Source organism: Hemitrygon akajei, chromosome 16, assembly GCF_048418815.1.
Source record: "Hemitrygon akajei chromosome 16, sHemAka1.3, whole genome shotgun sequence".
Classification (NCBI taxonomy): domain Eukaryota; kingdom Metazoa; phylum Chordata; class Chondrichthyes; order Myliobatiformes; family Dasyatidae; genus Hemitrygon; species Hemitrygon akajei.
The window spans coordinates 23856169-23871747 of record NC_133139.1 but is presented as its reverse complement, the minus strand read 5'-3'; the positions used below and the strand labels follow the sequence as shown (position 1 = coordinate 23871747).

Genomic DNA, 15579 nt, shown 5'->3' with positions numbered 1-15579 from the left:
TTTCAGGTGAAAGCTTAAACTGGCACACCTTTGCATCATTGCACTTAAGAGACCCCAGGGCACCATTTCAAAGAACTGCAAGGAATTCTTCCCAGTATATTGGCCAATATTTATCCATCAACCAATATCAATAAAATAAAACAGATGGTCTAGTCCAGGGGTGTCAAACTCATTTTAGGTCACGGGCCGGATTGAGCAAAATGCAGCTTCATGCGGGCCGGATCAGTCGGACGCGTGCGAACGCAGCTTTCGTTGCCTCTGTTTTTTCAGCCTGCTCTCATGTGTCTCAGTCTCTGCTATAACTACAAAGTGTTTCACTTTACAAATTCCGTTTCTTATGAAGAAGACTGCCGAGCAAGACTGCCAAATAAACACTAAAAACCCTGAAAACCTGGTACCTGAATAAACTCAGCATTAGCCATATCATACGCCATAGGCACTTCGATTACTGGGGCCAGCTTTAATAGTAATTAGATATTATCTTGCGGGCCAAAGGTAATTCCACTGCGGGCCGGATTTGGCCCGCAGGCCTTGAGTTTGACATATATGGTCTAGTCTAAATCACATTTGTTGTTTGTGGGGCATTGTCACACATTTCCTAAAGTATGCTGGTGACCTTTTCTGTAGGTTTGCATTATCTGTAAAGAACAATGGAAATCCCTAAGATCACTCATTTGTAATCAAAATAATTCAGCTTTGTTTGTCAAATTCCTATCACAACAGAGATAGTTTATGTCTCCTGTAAAAGACAGTCGTACCCCATGAACCATACTTACCAAAAACCCCTAGTGAATCTTACGTTAATAGGACATTGTATGATTAGAATTAAATCATTGGTAACAGTGTTATAAATGGTTTGCAAATTTAGTACAGTCAGCTTCGATTCCTCATCATTAAAAGGTGACACCCTGGTTTAAAAAAAAGAAAATTCTAAATGTTATTAAAAAGAAAATTAACTGAAGTACTTATGCAAAAATATTTTGCTCATGAGAATTCTTCCCCTCAAATTGTGAATATTGCCCACTTGATGTGCTATCATCTCCCTCATTCTATAACCAACACTGAGTAGTTGTGTGGAGTTCTCCAGAACTTTTTCAATGTGAGTCTCAGCCTGGAAAGGGTCCCGATTGTGTGGAAAACATCATGGATCCCAGTACCCAAGAAGGGCCAACTGAAAGTCTGAATGACTACTGTCCTGTGGCCCTGACCTCTCACATCATGAGAAGCTGGTCCTGGCTCACCTCCAACCCCTGGTCAGATCAGCCCTCGATCCCCTGCAGTTTGCCTACCAGGAACACATTGGAGTTTATGAGGCTGTCATCTACCTGCTGAGCAAAGCCTAGTCCTGTTTGGATAAACCGGGCAACTCTGCAATGTTTATGTTTTTTGATTTCTCAACTGCCTTCAATACCTACAGACCTCATTGCTGGGGGAAAAGCTCTGTTCAATGCAGATTGGCACTTCCATTATATCCTGGATAATGGACTACCCAACTGGCAGACCACAGTTTGTGCACTTTCAGAGCTGTGTGTCAGACATGGCTATTAGCAGCACTGGAACTCCATGGAGGACTGTATAGGCTCCCTTCCTGTTTACCCTGACTTTATATTCAACACTCTGCTGTGTCATCAGCAGACATCTAATGACTCAGCAATAGCAGGGTGTGTTAAAGGAGGACGGGAGAATGAATACAGAGCCTGGGTGGGGGGTTTGTCAAACAATGCGAGCTGAATCACCTGTAGCTCAACATTAATTAGACAAATATATAGTGATGGACATTAAGGAGACTAAGCCTGCACTGCTCCCTGTTACTATTGATGGTGAGGACCTACAAGTACCTGGGGGTGCACCTGGATGACAAACTTGAGCAGAGCACCAACACAGAGGCTGTGTACAAGAAGGGCCAGAGTCGCCTCTACTTCCTGAGGAGACTGGGGTCCTTCAGAGTATGCAGGCCTCTCCTTCGCATGTTCTACCACAGTCTGTTGTCACCAGTACAATCTGTGGTGTGCTGGGCAATGGCATCAATATGGCTGACGCCAGGAGTCAAGCTGGACACACTGGAGACTGTGGTAGAACAAAGGACCCTATGGAAAATCCTGACAATTCTGGACAATGTTTCTCACCCTCGGCATCCCACCTTGGCTGAACAGAGGAGCACTTTTAGGAATAGACTAAGACAACTGCGCTGCTCAAAGAGTGCTATATGAGGCCATTCTTACCCTTGGCCATTAGGCTCTGTAATAAGTCACTCTATTGCCTGGGAAGTGATGACGCCCTCCTGTTAGGCTATTGGCGGTGATTTTTTTTTTATTCTTTCCACTTCTCTTCTAATATTTATGTCTGTGCACTTGTATTTTGCACTGATGCCTTCACTATTGCGCCCAGTCCTCTTGCCATGAAGACCAACATGTTGTTTGACTTGCTGTACTTCTACGTTAACTTTCAGTAGAGAGTAAAATGACATCGACATCCCTCTGAACACCAACATATTTCAATCTCCAACACACACAAAATGCTAACCAATTCCAGACCTAACCAATTCCCCTCTACCACCACTCTCCTCCGTCTAGCGGAATTAGCTCTTACTCTCAATAATTTCTCCTTTGGCTCCTCCCACTTCCTCCAAACCAAAGGTGTAGCCATGGGCGCCCGCATGGGTCCCAGTTCTGCCTGCCTTTTTGTTGGCTTTGTGGAACAGTCCATGTTCCAAGCCTATATGGGTATCCGTCCCCCTCTTTTCCTTTGCTACATCGACGACTGCATTGGCGCTGCCTCCTGCACGCATGCTGAGCTCGTCGACTTCATTAACTTTGCCTCCAACTTTCCCCCTGCCCTCAAATTTACCTGGTCCATTTCCGACACCTCCCTCCGCTTTACTGATCTTTCTGTCTCCATCTCTGGAGACGGCTTATCTACTGATATCTACGATAAGCCTACAAACTCTCACAGCTACCTGGACTATTCCTCTTCCCACCCTGTCTCTTGCAAAAATGCTAACCCCTTCTCGCAATTCCTCCATCTCCGCTGCATCTGCTCTCAGGATGAGGCTTTTCATTCCAGGACGAAGGAGATGTCTTCCTTTTTTAAACAAAGGGGCTTCCCTTCTTCCACCATCAACTCTGCTCTCAAACACATCTCTCCCATTTCCCATACATCTGCCCTCACCCCATCCGCCCACCACCCCGCTCAGGATAGGGTTCCCCTTGTCCTTACCTACCACCCCACCAGCCTCCAGGTCCAATGTATAATTCTCCGTAACTTCCGCCACCTCCAATGAGATTTCACTACCAAGCACATCTTTCCCTCCCCCCCTTTCTGCTTTCCGCAGGGATCGCTCCCTACGCGTCTCCTTTGTCCATTCATCCCCCCCATCCCTTCCCACCGATCTCCCTCCTGGCACTTATCCTTGTAAGCGGAACAAGTGCTACACCTGCCCTTACACTTCCTCCCTCACCACCATGCAGGGCCCAGATAGTCCTTCCAGGTGAGGTGACACTTCACCTGTGTGTTGGCTGCTGTGGTATACTGCGTCCGGTGCTCCAGGTGTGGCCTTCTATATATTGGTGAGACCCAATGAAGACTGGGAGAACGTTTTGTTGAACACCTACGCTCTGTCCACCAGAGAAAGCAGGATCTCCCAGTGGCCACACATTTTAATTCCACGTCCCATTCCCATTCTGATATGTCTATCCATGGCCTCTTCTACTGTCAAGATGAAGCCACACTCACGTTGGAGGAAGACCTTATATATCAGCTGGGTAGCCTCCAACCTGATGGCATGAACATTGACTTCTCTAACTTCCGTTAATGCCCTTCCTTCCCTTCTTACCCCATCCCTGATACATTTAGTTTTTCTCCCCCCTCTTTTTTCTCTCTCTCTCTCTCTGCCCATCACTCTGCCTGTTTTCCGTCTCCCTCTGGTGCTCCCCTCCCCCTTTCTTTCTCCCTAGGCCTCCTGTCCCATGATCCTTTCCCTTCTCCAGCTCTGTATCCCTTTTGCCAATCACCTTTCCGGCTCTCAGCTTCACCCCACCCCCTCTGGTCTTCTCCTATCATTTCACATTTTCCCCTCCCCCCCACTTTCAAATCTCTTACTATCTTTCCTTTCAGTTAGTCCTGACGAAGGGTCTCAGCCCGAAACGTCGGCAGTGCTTCTCCCTATAGATGCTGCCTGGCCTGCTGTGTTCCACCAGCATTTTGTGTGTGTTGCTTGAATTTCTAGCATCTGCAGATTTCCTCGTGTTTGATATTTCAATCTCCCATCATTTATAAAAGTATCTGTTTTTCTATTTAATTAAAGATTAGCTCTGTTTCTCACATGTACATTGAAATATCAAAACACATAGTACAGGGAAATGCGCCCCTTTGCGTCAATGTCCAACACAGTCTGAGGAGGTGCTGGGGGCAGCCCACAAGTTTTGCCCTGCTTCTGACCCCAACAACTGAATGACTAGATATAGCCTAGTTGGTTTAACGATACACCATACATCCGCTTCAATTGACGAAATCCAACCAAACAAAAAGCAACAATCACTTTCAATTCAGGGATTAAAGAATCATACGAAGAATTTATGCTTCTCCGATTGAACACCAGATGGAAGCAGTGACCCAGTAACAAGAATTAAAGGCAGTACGCCACGCTAGACGGCGCTGTTCGATTGGGTTAAGTGTTAAATGCTGCAAATGTAAACGTATTTATTTCTGAATGTGTTTACAAGTTACGTTCTATTTTAACGGTTTTCAGGGTGGGGGACAGGAACGGCTAATTAATTAAGCATGCATTCTGTTTGGAATAAAAACTATTTCTCCTATTGTCTTAATTTTGCAAACCACCGACGGAAAGTTCTCAAATGGCAATTTAAAGTTGCCTGCAAACTTTGACAAGGGCTCAATTTATTGCAGTCGCAAATACAACGAAAATATTTAGGACATGTTGTTTAGGAACATTTGAAGGTGGGGGTGGGGTGGGTTGCTCTGAGTAACATGTTACCTATCTTGATGTTGCAGATGCAGACAATGCAAACGATCACACAAAGAAGTGGCAGATTTAAAATGCAAATTATAATCATGCAGGGCATGTTTTCGATCTTCTGTGTCATCTTTTATAATTATTGCTATTGCTATTTTCATATCGTTCAAGTTTACAATACATACGGTCGCTGCAGGTGCCCCCGCATGTGACCTGTTTACTTATTGACAAGAGGAGTTTTCATTACTTGTTATGCACAGTAAATAACTCCACATTTGAAACCACGAAGAAGAGAATCTAATTTACTTTCCAATGCATTTTTCACCCCGCACAGAATCAATAACAGTAAGTACATTTAGTTATATAGTACTTTGTACTTCAGAACACCGAAGTGCCATAGATTTCCTGGTGCATCCAGCTTAAACGAGAAGTTTCCAACTCTCTTTACGCAACTGTTTAATGTTCAGCTTCACCTACAATCCACACTCTAAATTTCCAGTAGTGCCTATTGCAAAACACGACTGCAGATTAATCTTGATCAACAAGTTCAATAAAAACTGGCAGAACGCTGAAACTACCCAAAGCTGATAATCCCTGTTTTAAAAGGAAATATTCCTAATTAATTGCAGGAAAATTCATAGCTAATTTGGAACAAGTGCAACGCTTCCCATATCAAACTACAATACTTGAGGGATTAATTTTTTTTGTTTTGTTGGTTGTTACATATTGCATAAATGTTTTGTAGCATTTAAGTTTAAAAATAAATAAGGTACATTAGATACAGACAGACACAATATGAACACATGTTCTTTTGGGGAAGTCGTAAGGAACTAAGGTTGCATTGCGATTTTATTCTTAAACATTGAGATTTGTTTCATTGCAAAAGATACAACTGTGCAATTTAATCATCCCCACAGCACGCGAAACTTAGTCACGGATAATCACGGATAAAACAGCAGACTACAGGGAGAGAAAGAAGGAATTTCCCGTAACCGCGCCCACGTGCCGTAGTCCGCCAATAGCAAGTGATATGTAAATGAGGTTGTGGGTGGTCGCAATGCTACTTAAAGAGCGACGAGCTCGCTTTCTGAGCTACAGACGGAGTTGGAGATCTAGCTGGACTGTAAATCGACTTGATAAAGATCATCTACACCGACATTGGGGATTGTTACATTCAACGGCGGAGTCTGCAACGAATTATTTGGTTGTTGCACTCGCATGTTCTTTTACCTTGGATTTAATCGCTGCAATATGACTTTGGAGGATACTACTGGAACTGACAATACCAATAAGAAGTAAGCGCATTTAATTAATTGCTCAATTCAAAGTCGTGCAGTCACTTGGCGATCGGGTTTTAATAACGTGGAAAAGACCACGCTTTGATAATGTGAACTTCATTTCTGAACTCGTTCTAATAAACGTTTCTGCTTTTGTTCAGGATGCAAACAATTGACCAAGCTTTAGAAGAATTGTTGGTGGCATCCCAGCGCCAGGGTTGTTTAACCGTTGGAGTCTATGAGTCGGCGAAGCTAATGAATGTGTAAGTATTGTATAATATCAAAAAAGTGCAATTTATTGCAAAGTCATTTTCTATATCTTTTTGAATTGAGTTGATCTTTTTCCTCCAATTATACTGAACTTCTCGTCTTGTCCCCTTGCAGTGACCCAGATAGTGTCGTTCTTTGCCTCTTGGCGGCTGACGAGGACGAGGAGAGCGACATCGCTCTGCAGATTCACTTCACTCTGATTCAAGCATTTTGCTGTGAAAACGACATTAACATTGTGCGGCTGCGGGGTGTCAAGCGGCTGGAGGAGATTCTGGAAGCCGGGGAGGAGAGTGCTGAGCCCCTGGACGTTCACTGCATGCTTGTCACGGTAGGTTCCCTCCTCTTAATGCAATTAAATTATTTCTGTCTAAACATCGCCACCGTACTTGTTCCGCAAGTACGTAGTGTAGAATGAAATTAACTTAACGAATAGTACAGTATACTGTAGTGCGTAGTCAGTCGGCATTTATGGAGTTAAACTGTTGCAACAGACGTGAAACTGAAGGTTGCGTGATCAGGGAGAGGCTGACTGGAATTGACGCGCTGCTATGCTGACGCGATTCCGAACTAACCGTTTTAATTTTGTTTGCAGAACTCTCACACCGACGTTTGGAAATGTGAGGCGCTGGAGGAAGTCGGAAGCTATTGCCAGGAAAGCAGAAATAAGAACCAGTGGGTTCCTATTGTTTCCCTGCAGGAACGCTGACAAGGTCTCGGTGAATTTTTAAAAAGCTGCAAAATTTGCAATTTTTTAAATGTATGCCGTTTTTAACAAGAGGGACGTGGATGAGAAAAATCTGGTTTGCGAAGGCTGTTTTTTTAAAAAAAGATGCAAGGAATCGGCATAGCTGGCGGGACTTGACTGTTTTCGAGGCAGCAAGTGGATTGCAACGGCTCCCGGAGCCGAGAGGGAGCAGAAGAGGCGAAGTTGCGATGAGAAGGCAGATTTGGAAATGGAAGCGGGGTTTGGAACCAGGACATTCTGTATATGTATATATATTTTTTTAAAAAGACTGGACTAAAATGCAGAGAGGGATATTGGTATGCCAAGGACTGTGACGTCGTGGTTTATTATATAACGATTGACGGTCTCGCCCAATCGCACTGGAGTTTCTCATTGTGGAGAATTAAAAGGAAACCATGCGGAGCTGCACTAAGGATTTTGGGGGCCGTTTTTATTTCTAAACGGGAAACCTTGCACAAGCCACGGGTGTTGCACAGGACAGAGATGCAGCAGATACGAATGGTTGCATTTAATTTCAGCTCGGAGGCCAATGCAAGGAAATCTCGATTGTAGTGGGCGTCGTGCAATTTGATTCGAAACTTGTGAAATGTCATGACTTTCTCGATGAGTGTTTTGTAATTATATCTGATCTTTAAGATGTGTATTAAAATAAACGCAAATTATATTTACAATAAATTGACATTTGAAAAGTTACTTACTCGTCTGACTTGCCTTTAATATTTTTTTCGGATTGGGTGAAATTCTCACAGCAGGGATGAAGAGCACGGGCAGGGTTGGGGGGGTGGGGGGGAACAGTAGTTGCACCTGTCTGCGGGGATGGGCATCTTACTCTTCAGTTCTATTGTTGGCCTTTTGGTAAATTTTCCATGAGAGTTCGAGTGCAAATATTTGACCAATTTCAAAGAGCACAGCAACCCTGTATTGTAGACTAGTAATCATTGTCTATTGTAGCCAACGTGTGCACAGCTAGTTCCCACACATAAAGAGTAGGTGAGTTAAAGTCAAAGCTGCTCATTTTTCAGAATTTCCGACCCATTGGCGGAGCAAGTAGGGAGAATCCCCTGCCTCTACCTTTTCACTTGAGGGGTGGTCTCAATTTAACTTTTCGTGCACTGAGTCCCTGGTTCTCGCGGAGATTTGCCTGCCAGGATAGATTTGTGCTACATTATCTGGAAATAAATCCAGAAACATAGGATTTGGAGCTGAAACAGCTTAATGTTGAGCCAAGGGGGCGGGTGGGGGGGGGGGGGGGGGAGGAGAGAAAGCTTCCATACAAGAGTGTTGTAACTGAAAAATCTAGTTCACAGAACACTGTCCTGCAAGGTGACATTTATTCCAGAGCATTACTGGTTCACATTCAACTTCAATAGCTTTTAACTTTGTGGTGCTGCGTCCTTAATGTTTTAATTGCATTATTAGGCCAAATTTTAAAAAAGATTTTTTAAAAGTTTAATCCACTTCAATATCAAGTTGTGCATCAATACAGGCTTAGGAGAAGGAGGTTGAAAGGGATAATAAATCACAAACAAGAGAAAACCTGGAAATGCAAACAACACACAAAATACTGGAGGAACTCAACAGGCCAGGCAGCATCTACAGAAAAGAGTAGTCAATGTTTCGGGCCAAGACTTTTCCATCAATATGGTATTCTTTTCTATTGATGCTGTCTAGTCTGTTGAGTTCCTCCTGCATTTTATGTGGGATAATAAATCGGGCACAGGGGAGCAGATTCAATAGGCTAAATGGCCTAATTCTGCTGTTAGCTATTGGTCTAAAGTTTGTGGCTGCTAAGCTCATGCTGTGGTAGTCACTGGTCTTTGTACAATGATCACAGATAAAGAAAAACAAGCTGGATTCCCATCATAGCCACCAGGAAGTCCGTAGCTGATAAGGAATTAAAGCAACACACACAATACTGGAGGAGCTGAACTGAAAACTGCTGAGTTCCTCCAGCATTTTGTGCCTGTTGCTTTGATTCCTATCGCGTCAGCTTGGTATTCAAAGTTGATAATTAGATAGAATTGGAATGAAAAGTAGAATCAGTCATGGGAACTGCAGAATTAAAAGATTCCTATTAAAGCCCTACTTTTACACCAATGTCCTTTATAGTTGAAAATCTATCCTGCTCTTGTTGCAGGAGCAATCTCTCTCTCCCTTGTGGCGAGACAGCCTGTCTGAGATACTGAAGTACTGGCTTCTGGGTTGTAGTTTTTAATGGACTCAAGATCAAGGTTGTCTTTGCCATCGCTGGCATGGCTGGGGGAAAGGGGGGAGGTGCTTTTGCTGGTGCAAGTGGGGGGAGGGGAGGGGAGGGGCTTCGGGGGTTCTGATGTTTCTGTCATTTATTCTTCGGGTTTTTTTTTGTTTCGTGGAAGTGTGCGAAGTGAAAAGAATTATAGCTTGTATATTATATGCATTCCCCGATATTAAATTGAACCATTTTGATCCCTAGTTGGTCTGACTTGTTTGATTCCCAGCCAACAAGTGCGATCAGCACTGAACTGCCTCTTGTTTGGCCTAATAAGTCATTTTCTTTTCCCCAGGAAACAATTAAGAATGGACAATAAACGCCAGCAACATCCACGTCCCTTTAAGGAATATGTTCAAAAAAAGCTTCTATTGTTGTTTTTTAAATTTAATACTTACCTCATCTTTTGGTTTGTGCAAGCATTTCTTCCAGATGATAGCAATAAGGTGACAGCTACAAGTTCTAAACTATACTGTTCAAAGTAGTTTTATTTTAACTTAATCCAAACAGCTATTATCTATGGCCTTTGGAATGCACTATACTATAATTGTGTTAAAATTAACAAAGAACTAAATCCAAAGAAATGATCTAAAGGCATTTTGTGGCACTTGGCATGCGACCAATTCTTTCAGCCTAGACTAAATAGTGTATCAGGGTTGGAGCAACTCGGGGACTGAGTTTTCATTGGTTTTTCAGATGCCATCCTTAGAACAGGGCTCCCAACTTTTTTTTATGCCGTGGACCCCTACCATTAAATGAGTGATCTGTGGACCCCTGGTTGGGAACTCTTGCCTTAAATGGATGCCAGTGAGAATGTTTTATCAGCCCCGTGACCTTGGTCCTCGGGGGTAGTGAAGCCTCAGACCCTAGAGCTCCAAAAGCAGATTATACCATTGATAAGTTCCATCAACCTATTGAACCAATCAATGACTGCAAGCTTACTGACTTTACTGCCTGTTATGTGCTAGCATTTACGGCAGCAATGAAGGTCTTCTATCTCTGTTATGTCCTTGGCTATCTTCTCCTTTGTGCCCCAGCTAAGGTTCAGGGTCCCCAGTCGCCCACGGATACAGAAGGATTCTTCATTGCTGTTTCCATAACAAATTTTTTTGAACAGTCAGGGTTGTTAACCCTGAGCTGAACCCACAAACCTGGAGAACTAGTGGACCACTCTTAGTCTAGTCTCTACCCTTTGACTTGTTTGGCATGTGTGACCCTACCAAGAGCCAAAGGACAAGGCCCTGACTCCAGTCAACATAGCTCTCCCGGTCATTGGGACACACAAGCCTTCAAACCCTACAACATGGTTGTGGGCCTCTTGGAGGAATTACAGTGAGCTGTCATGGTACAATTGCTTTTGGGAAGAATGGTCTCCTGATGACTGACCACTAAGCCAAAGATTCTTTTGGATGCAAATAGGGAACATATTCAATAAATGTAGCAAATTAGCCTAAACCTGCCATTCGGTAAATGGTAGAATTCATCATTGCAAAAATAATAAAAGGGGATTGAGAATAAAATTCAGCAAAGTCAGCACAGTTTTAGGAAGAGAAATCATGTTTCACAAATTTATTTGAGTGCTTTGAGGATATAAACTCTGCTAAGGGTGGTCCTAAGCCTGGATGCAAAAGGAGAAGGGTTGGTCATAGGGCTAGCAACCCCATCCTGTAAAAGCCCAGTACTATAGAAACGTCAACAGAAGCTCCAATGTCCTCATCTTTGAGAGAAGAAGGATCTTCAAAGATGGGCTACACCTTGGTACAATTTGAAATACATAAGGCAATACACACAGAATGCTGGAGGAACTCTACAGGACTGGTAGCATCAATGGAAAAGAGTCCTGAAGTCCTGGAGAAGGGTCTTGGTCTGAAATGTTCACTGATTACTCTTTTCCGTAGATGCTGCCTGGCCTCCCGAGTTCCACCAGCAATTTGTGTGTGTGTTGCTTTGGATTTCCAGCAGTGGCAACTTTTCTCAAACTTGAAAGTCTGGTATAGGTCAGAGGACTGTGGTGGCCTAAACCCCAGTTAGGGTGATAGGCTAAGTAAGTAAACCGAGGATGTAACTAGAAGGATGATTGAAGTAGTATATGTAGATTTATAAAAAAACATTTTATGTGGTGCTACTACGTAATGAAAGAGCTCTTGACATCAGGAATAGTATCTACAAATTGAAGGTTGACTAGTAAACAGAAGTAAGGAGTTGGGATAAGCAGGCCACTTTCAAGTTGGCAAGTTGTAACAAGTGGACTGCCACAAGCTGCAATTTATATTAATGATTTAAATTAAAGCGTATTCAAGTAAAACTGCTGACAATTGGTGGAAAAAAGCGAGTTCTGAAGAAGACACAAAGTCTGTAAAAGTATAAGACTGGACAAGTGAATGCATACTTTAATTGGAAGAATTAAAATAACATAATACTGTTTAAGAAATAAAAGAATAGAAAATATTGCTCTACAAAGAAGCCTATGTGTCTGTATAGAAATATATAAAGTTGGCATAGACCAAGTAATTAGCAAGACAAGTCAAATACTTGCAAAGAGGACAGTGTAAAAGGGTGAAACGTTGGTGCAATTTTATCTAAAGACAAAGCACATTTCATCACTTCTGAGATTCCCTACAAACCTCACGTCATTCTTACTAAAAGTACATTACCAATGCAAATTAGGAAGTTAATTATTGTGTAAAGCCTGTTGCCATTTCAATATATCATTTAGCCATCAAATAATTAATTATCCTCTCAGTATGTGGCGCATGACTAATCAAACCAAAGGGGGAACATTTAGGGGTGATTTTAAGAATTTGAAGCATGCAGAGGCGCACCTGATGTGGCAGGAGGAGCACCCCACCTCACAACAAAATTTAAACATCCATAAATACAAGAGGTTCTGCAGATACTGGAAATTCAGAGGAAGTACACAAAATACTGGAGGAACTCACAAACGAGAGGAAGTCTGCAGATGCTGGAAATCCGAACAACACACACAAAATGCTGAAGGAACTCAGCAGGTCAGGGGGCATCCATGGAAAAAAGTAGAGTCTACACTTTGGGAGATCCGCCCTGTTAGGCACCCCTGCCTCCGTTTGTAGTTTCCACATGGGCCTCGTTAGCCACACCACAACCCACAAATCCTGGGTAGCAGCAAGACATTCTTAGACAGCTCATAAGATCCAGAATGTAAATATTTAAGAAGAACTTTCTCAGAGATCTTGAGATATGCAAACAGATTATACCAACTGCAATCAACTACAGATTTCAAGCAAGTCTTCTCAAATTATTATTGGGGACAACACCTGGAATACTGTTTATAGCTTTGGTCTCCTTATAAGAGAGCATTAGTGATTGGAGGAAAGCATAAGGGGATGTCAGAGGTAGATTTTTTACACAGAGTGGTGGGTGTGTGGAATACCCTGCCAGGCGTGGTGGTAGAGGTAAATACATTAGGGACATTTAAGAGACTCTTAGGTAGGCACACGGATGATGAAAAGTGGAGGCCTATGTGGGAGGGAAGGGTTAGATTAATCTTGGAATAGGTTAAAGGGTTGGCACAACATTGTGGGCCAAAGGGCCTGTACTGTTCTGTAACTTTCTGTGATCTATGTAACATATTATTGGCGGGAGGACATTCAGGGAAGTTTCACGAGAGTGATTCTTGAAAGGAAAGAACAATTTAGCATGTTGTGTAGATGTTCAGAGATTGTTTCTTCTGGTAGAGGAAGACAGAACCAGGAGGCATAAACTGATGACAAAGAACTGCTCTTTGGAGACTGATACGGGAAGAAATTTCTTGTCTAAGATGGTGGTGAATTTTCAAAATTCTCTGTCCCGGAGAACTGTGGAGGCAGAGTCATTGAATTTATTTAGGCTGAGATATATTTTTGGATGGTAGGCTCACAAGGTTCATGGAGAGCAGGCATGAAAGTGGAGTGAAGACTAAGGTCAGATCAGTAATGATCTTACTGAGTGGTGCAGTATGACTGAAGGGATTTGCAGTCTTACTGCTGATCCTGTTTCTTATCCCTTGAGGTCCTCCAGTAAACTTTGGCCATTTTTTCCCGGATGGATTCTATAAACTACTTGAGAATGTTAACTTGGAATCTATAATCTATTATATTTACAACTTGAATTGGCATGATGCATTTCCAAATCTCTAAGTATTAGCTAACAAATTCTGCTTAAACTCTCCTAAACTAACCAGGTCATTTCTAGGGAGAACTGGAGGTGATGATGTGTCAGCTGCCCTTCAGAGTTCTAAGTAAAGTTATTATCAATGTACGGATATGTTGCTACATTCTTCGCTGAGATTCATTTTCTTGCAGGCATTTGCAGGAAAATGGAAATACAGATTAGAGAGGATCATTATTTGACATGTGAACAGTGAAGTGCATCGTTTGCATAAAAATCAAATCAGCGAGGATTGCGTTGGGTTGCCTGCAAGTGTCGCCAAGTTTCTGGCGCCAACATAGCATGCCTACAACTCGCGTGTCCTGACCGTACGATTTTGGAATGTGGGAGGAAACCAGAGCACCCGAAGGAAGCCCACCGGGTCACAGGGAGAACAGGGTTTGAACCCCGATCAGTGATGACTGGCATTGTAAAGTGATCACTACACTAACACTACCCCTGACAATAGAACTACATATGAACGGACAAAAACTGACAACCAACATGCAAAAGAGATCTGTAGGTCGTAGAATGTCTAGATGGGAGTTTCCTATTGTGCACAAACAACTAAGCGTGCCATTGTATGCCTCAATTATAGACTAGCTATAATTACTGTGTTTTTCTTCCTCTCACTCAGGGTGCCTACAGCCTCCAGTAATTTCAGCTAAAAGTTAACCTGCATCTTTGACAACTCGGTGAAAGACTCTGCAAAAGTAGGCACTTGTAAACTAGGAAATAAAGCAACGCACACAGAATGTCGGAGGGTCTTGCTGAAGGGTCTCGGACGATGACCATTTACTTTTTATCTGTCTGACCTGAGGAGTGCCTCCCGCACTTTGTGTGTGCTGCTTGGATTTCCAGTATCTGCAGATTTTCTCTCGTTTGTGTTTGAAAGCAAGGTGATCAAAACGCTCATAGGGCTGCTAAACCATTGTGATTAGGGTTAAACCAGTTTTTAAGATGCTATTTTACTAACAATAATCTCTGTCTGATACTGAGGGACAGCTCATCAGAGGAATGATTGGATTATAATTTGTTAGATCTTTGTCTGAATAGATCAGATTATTACCTCATTATTCACTAACTACTGCAATCTAGCCAGGACAATAAGTGCATTTTAACAGGGCCACCTTGACTGATATACTATCTTATGTGCATTTTATTTGGCGCAGCTAAAAAAATGTAGGTGAGAAGGCAAGATGGTATCAGAGATTAGCACAGAATCCAAGCAAAGAAATTTTATCACAAACATGAGAAAATCTGCAGATGCTGAAGATATGTATATCTTATCCACATGACCTTACTGTGAAGGAGTTTTTTACCCTCAAATTAGAAGGAAAAGACACATTTGAAGACAAAAAAAAAACACTTGATATAACAAACACAAGGAATTCCTGAGATGCTGGAAATCCAAAACAACACACACAAAATGCTGGAGAAACTCAGCAGACCAGGCAGCATTCTTGGCCCGAAATGTTGACTGTGAACTATTTTCCACAGATGTTGCTTGGCCTGCTGAGTTCCTCCAGCATTTTGTGTGAGCACTTGATTTAATGGAGGAACTGAAGGAAATTCACATTAGGCAGAAAATGGTGTTGGGTAGACTGATGGGACTGAAGGCCGATAAATCCCCAGGGCCTGATGGTCTGCATCCCAGGGTACTTAAGGAGGTGGCTCTAGAAATCGTGGATGCATTGGTAATCATTTTCCAATGTTCTATAGATTCAGGATCAGTTCCTGAGGATTGGAGGATAGCTAATGTTATACCACTTTTCAAGAAAGGAGGGAGAGAGAAAACAGGGAATTATAGACCAGTTAGTCTGACGTCAGTGGTGGGGAAGATGCTGCAGTCAATTATAAAAGATAAAATAGCGGCACATTTGGACAGCAGTAACATGATCGG

At 42.7% G+C, this 15579-nt stretch overlaps 2 protein-coding genes across 2 annotated transcripts in view; one reads left to right on the top strand and one right to left on the bottom strand.

Annotated features, from left to right (window-relative positions):
* LOC140739829 (semaphorin-4E-like) overlaps window positions 1–15579 on the bottom strand; it is a 146182-nt gene that overhangs the window by 95878 nt on the left and 34725 nt on the right. The window lies entirely within an intron of this gene.
* On the top strand, window positions 6043–7957 carry LOC140739828 (growth arrest and DNA damage-inducible protein GADD45 beta-like). Its single transcript, XM_073068408.1, has 4 exons — window positions 6043–6267; window positions 6411–6512; window positions 6634–6847; window positions 7112–7957. Exons 1-4 carry the CDS (start codon window positions 6191–6193, stop codon window positions 7223–7225), a joined length of 507 nt encoding a protein of 168 aa, XP_072924509.1. The 5' UTR covers window positions 6043–6190; the 3' UTR covers window positions 7226–7957.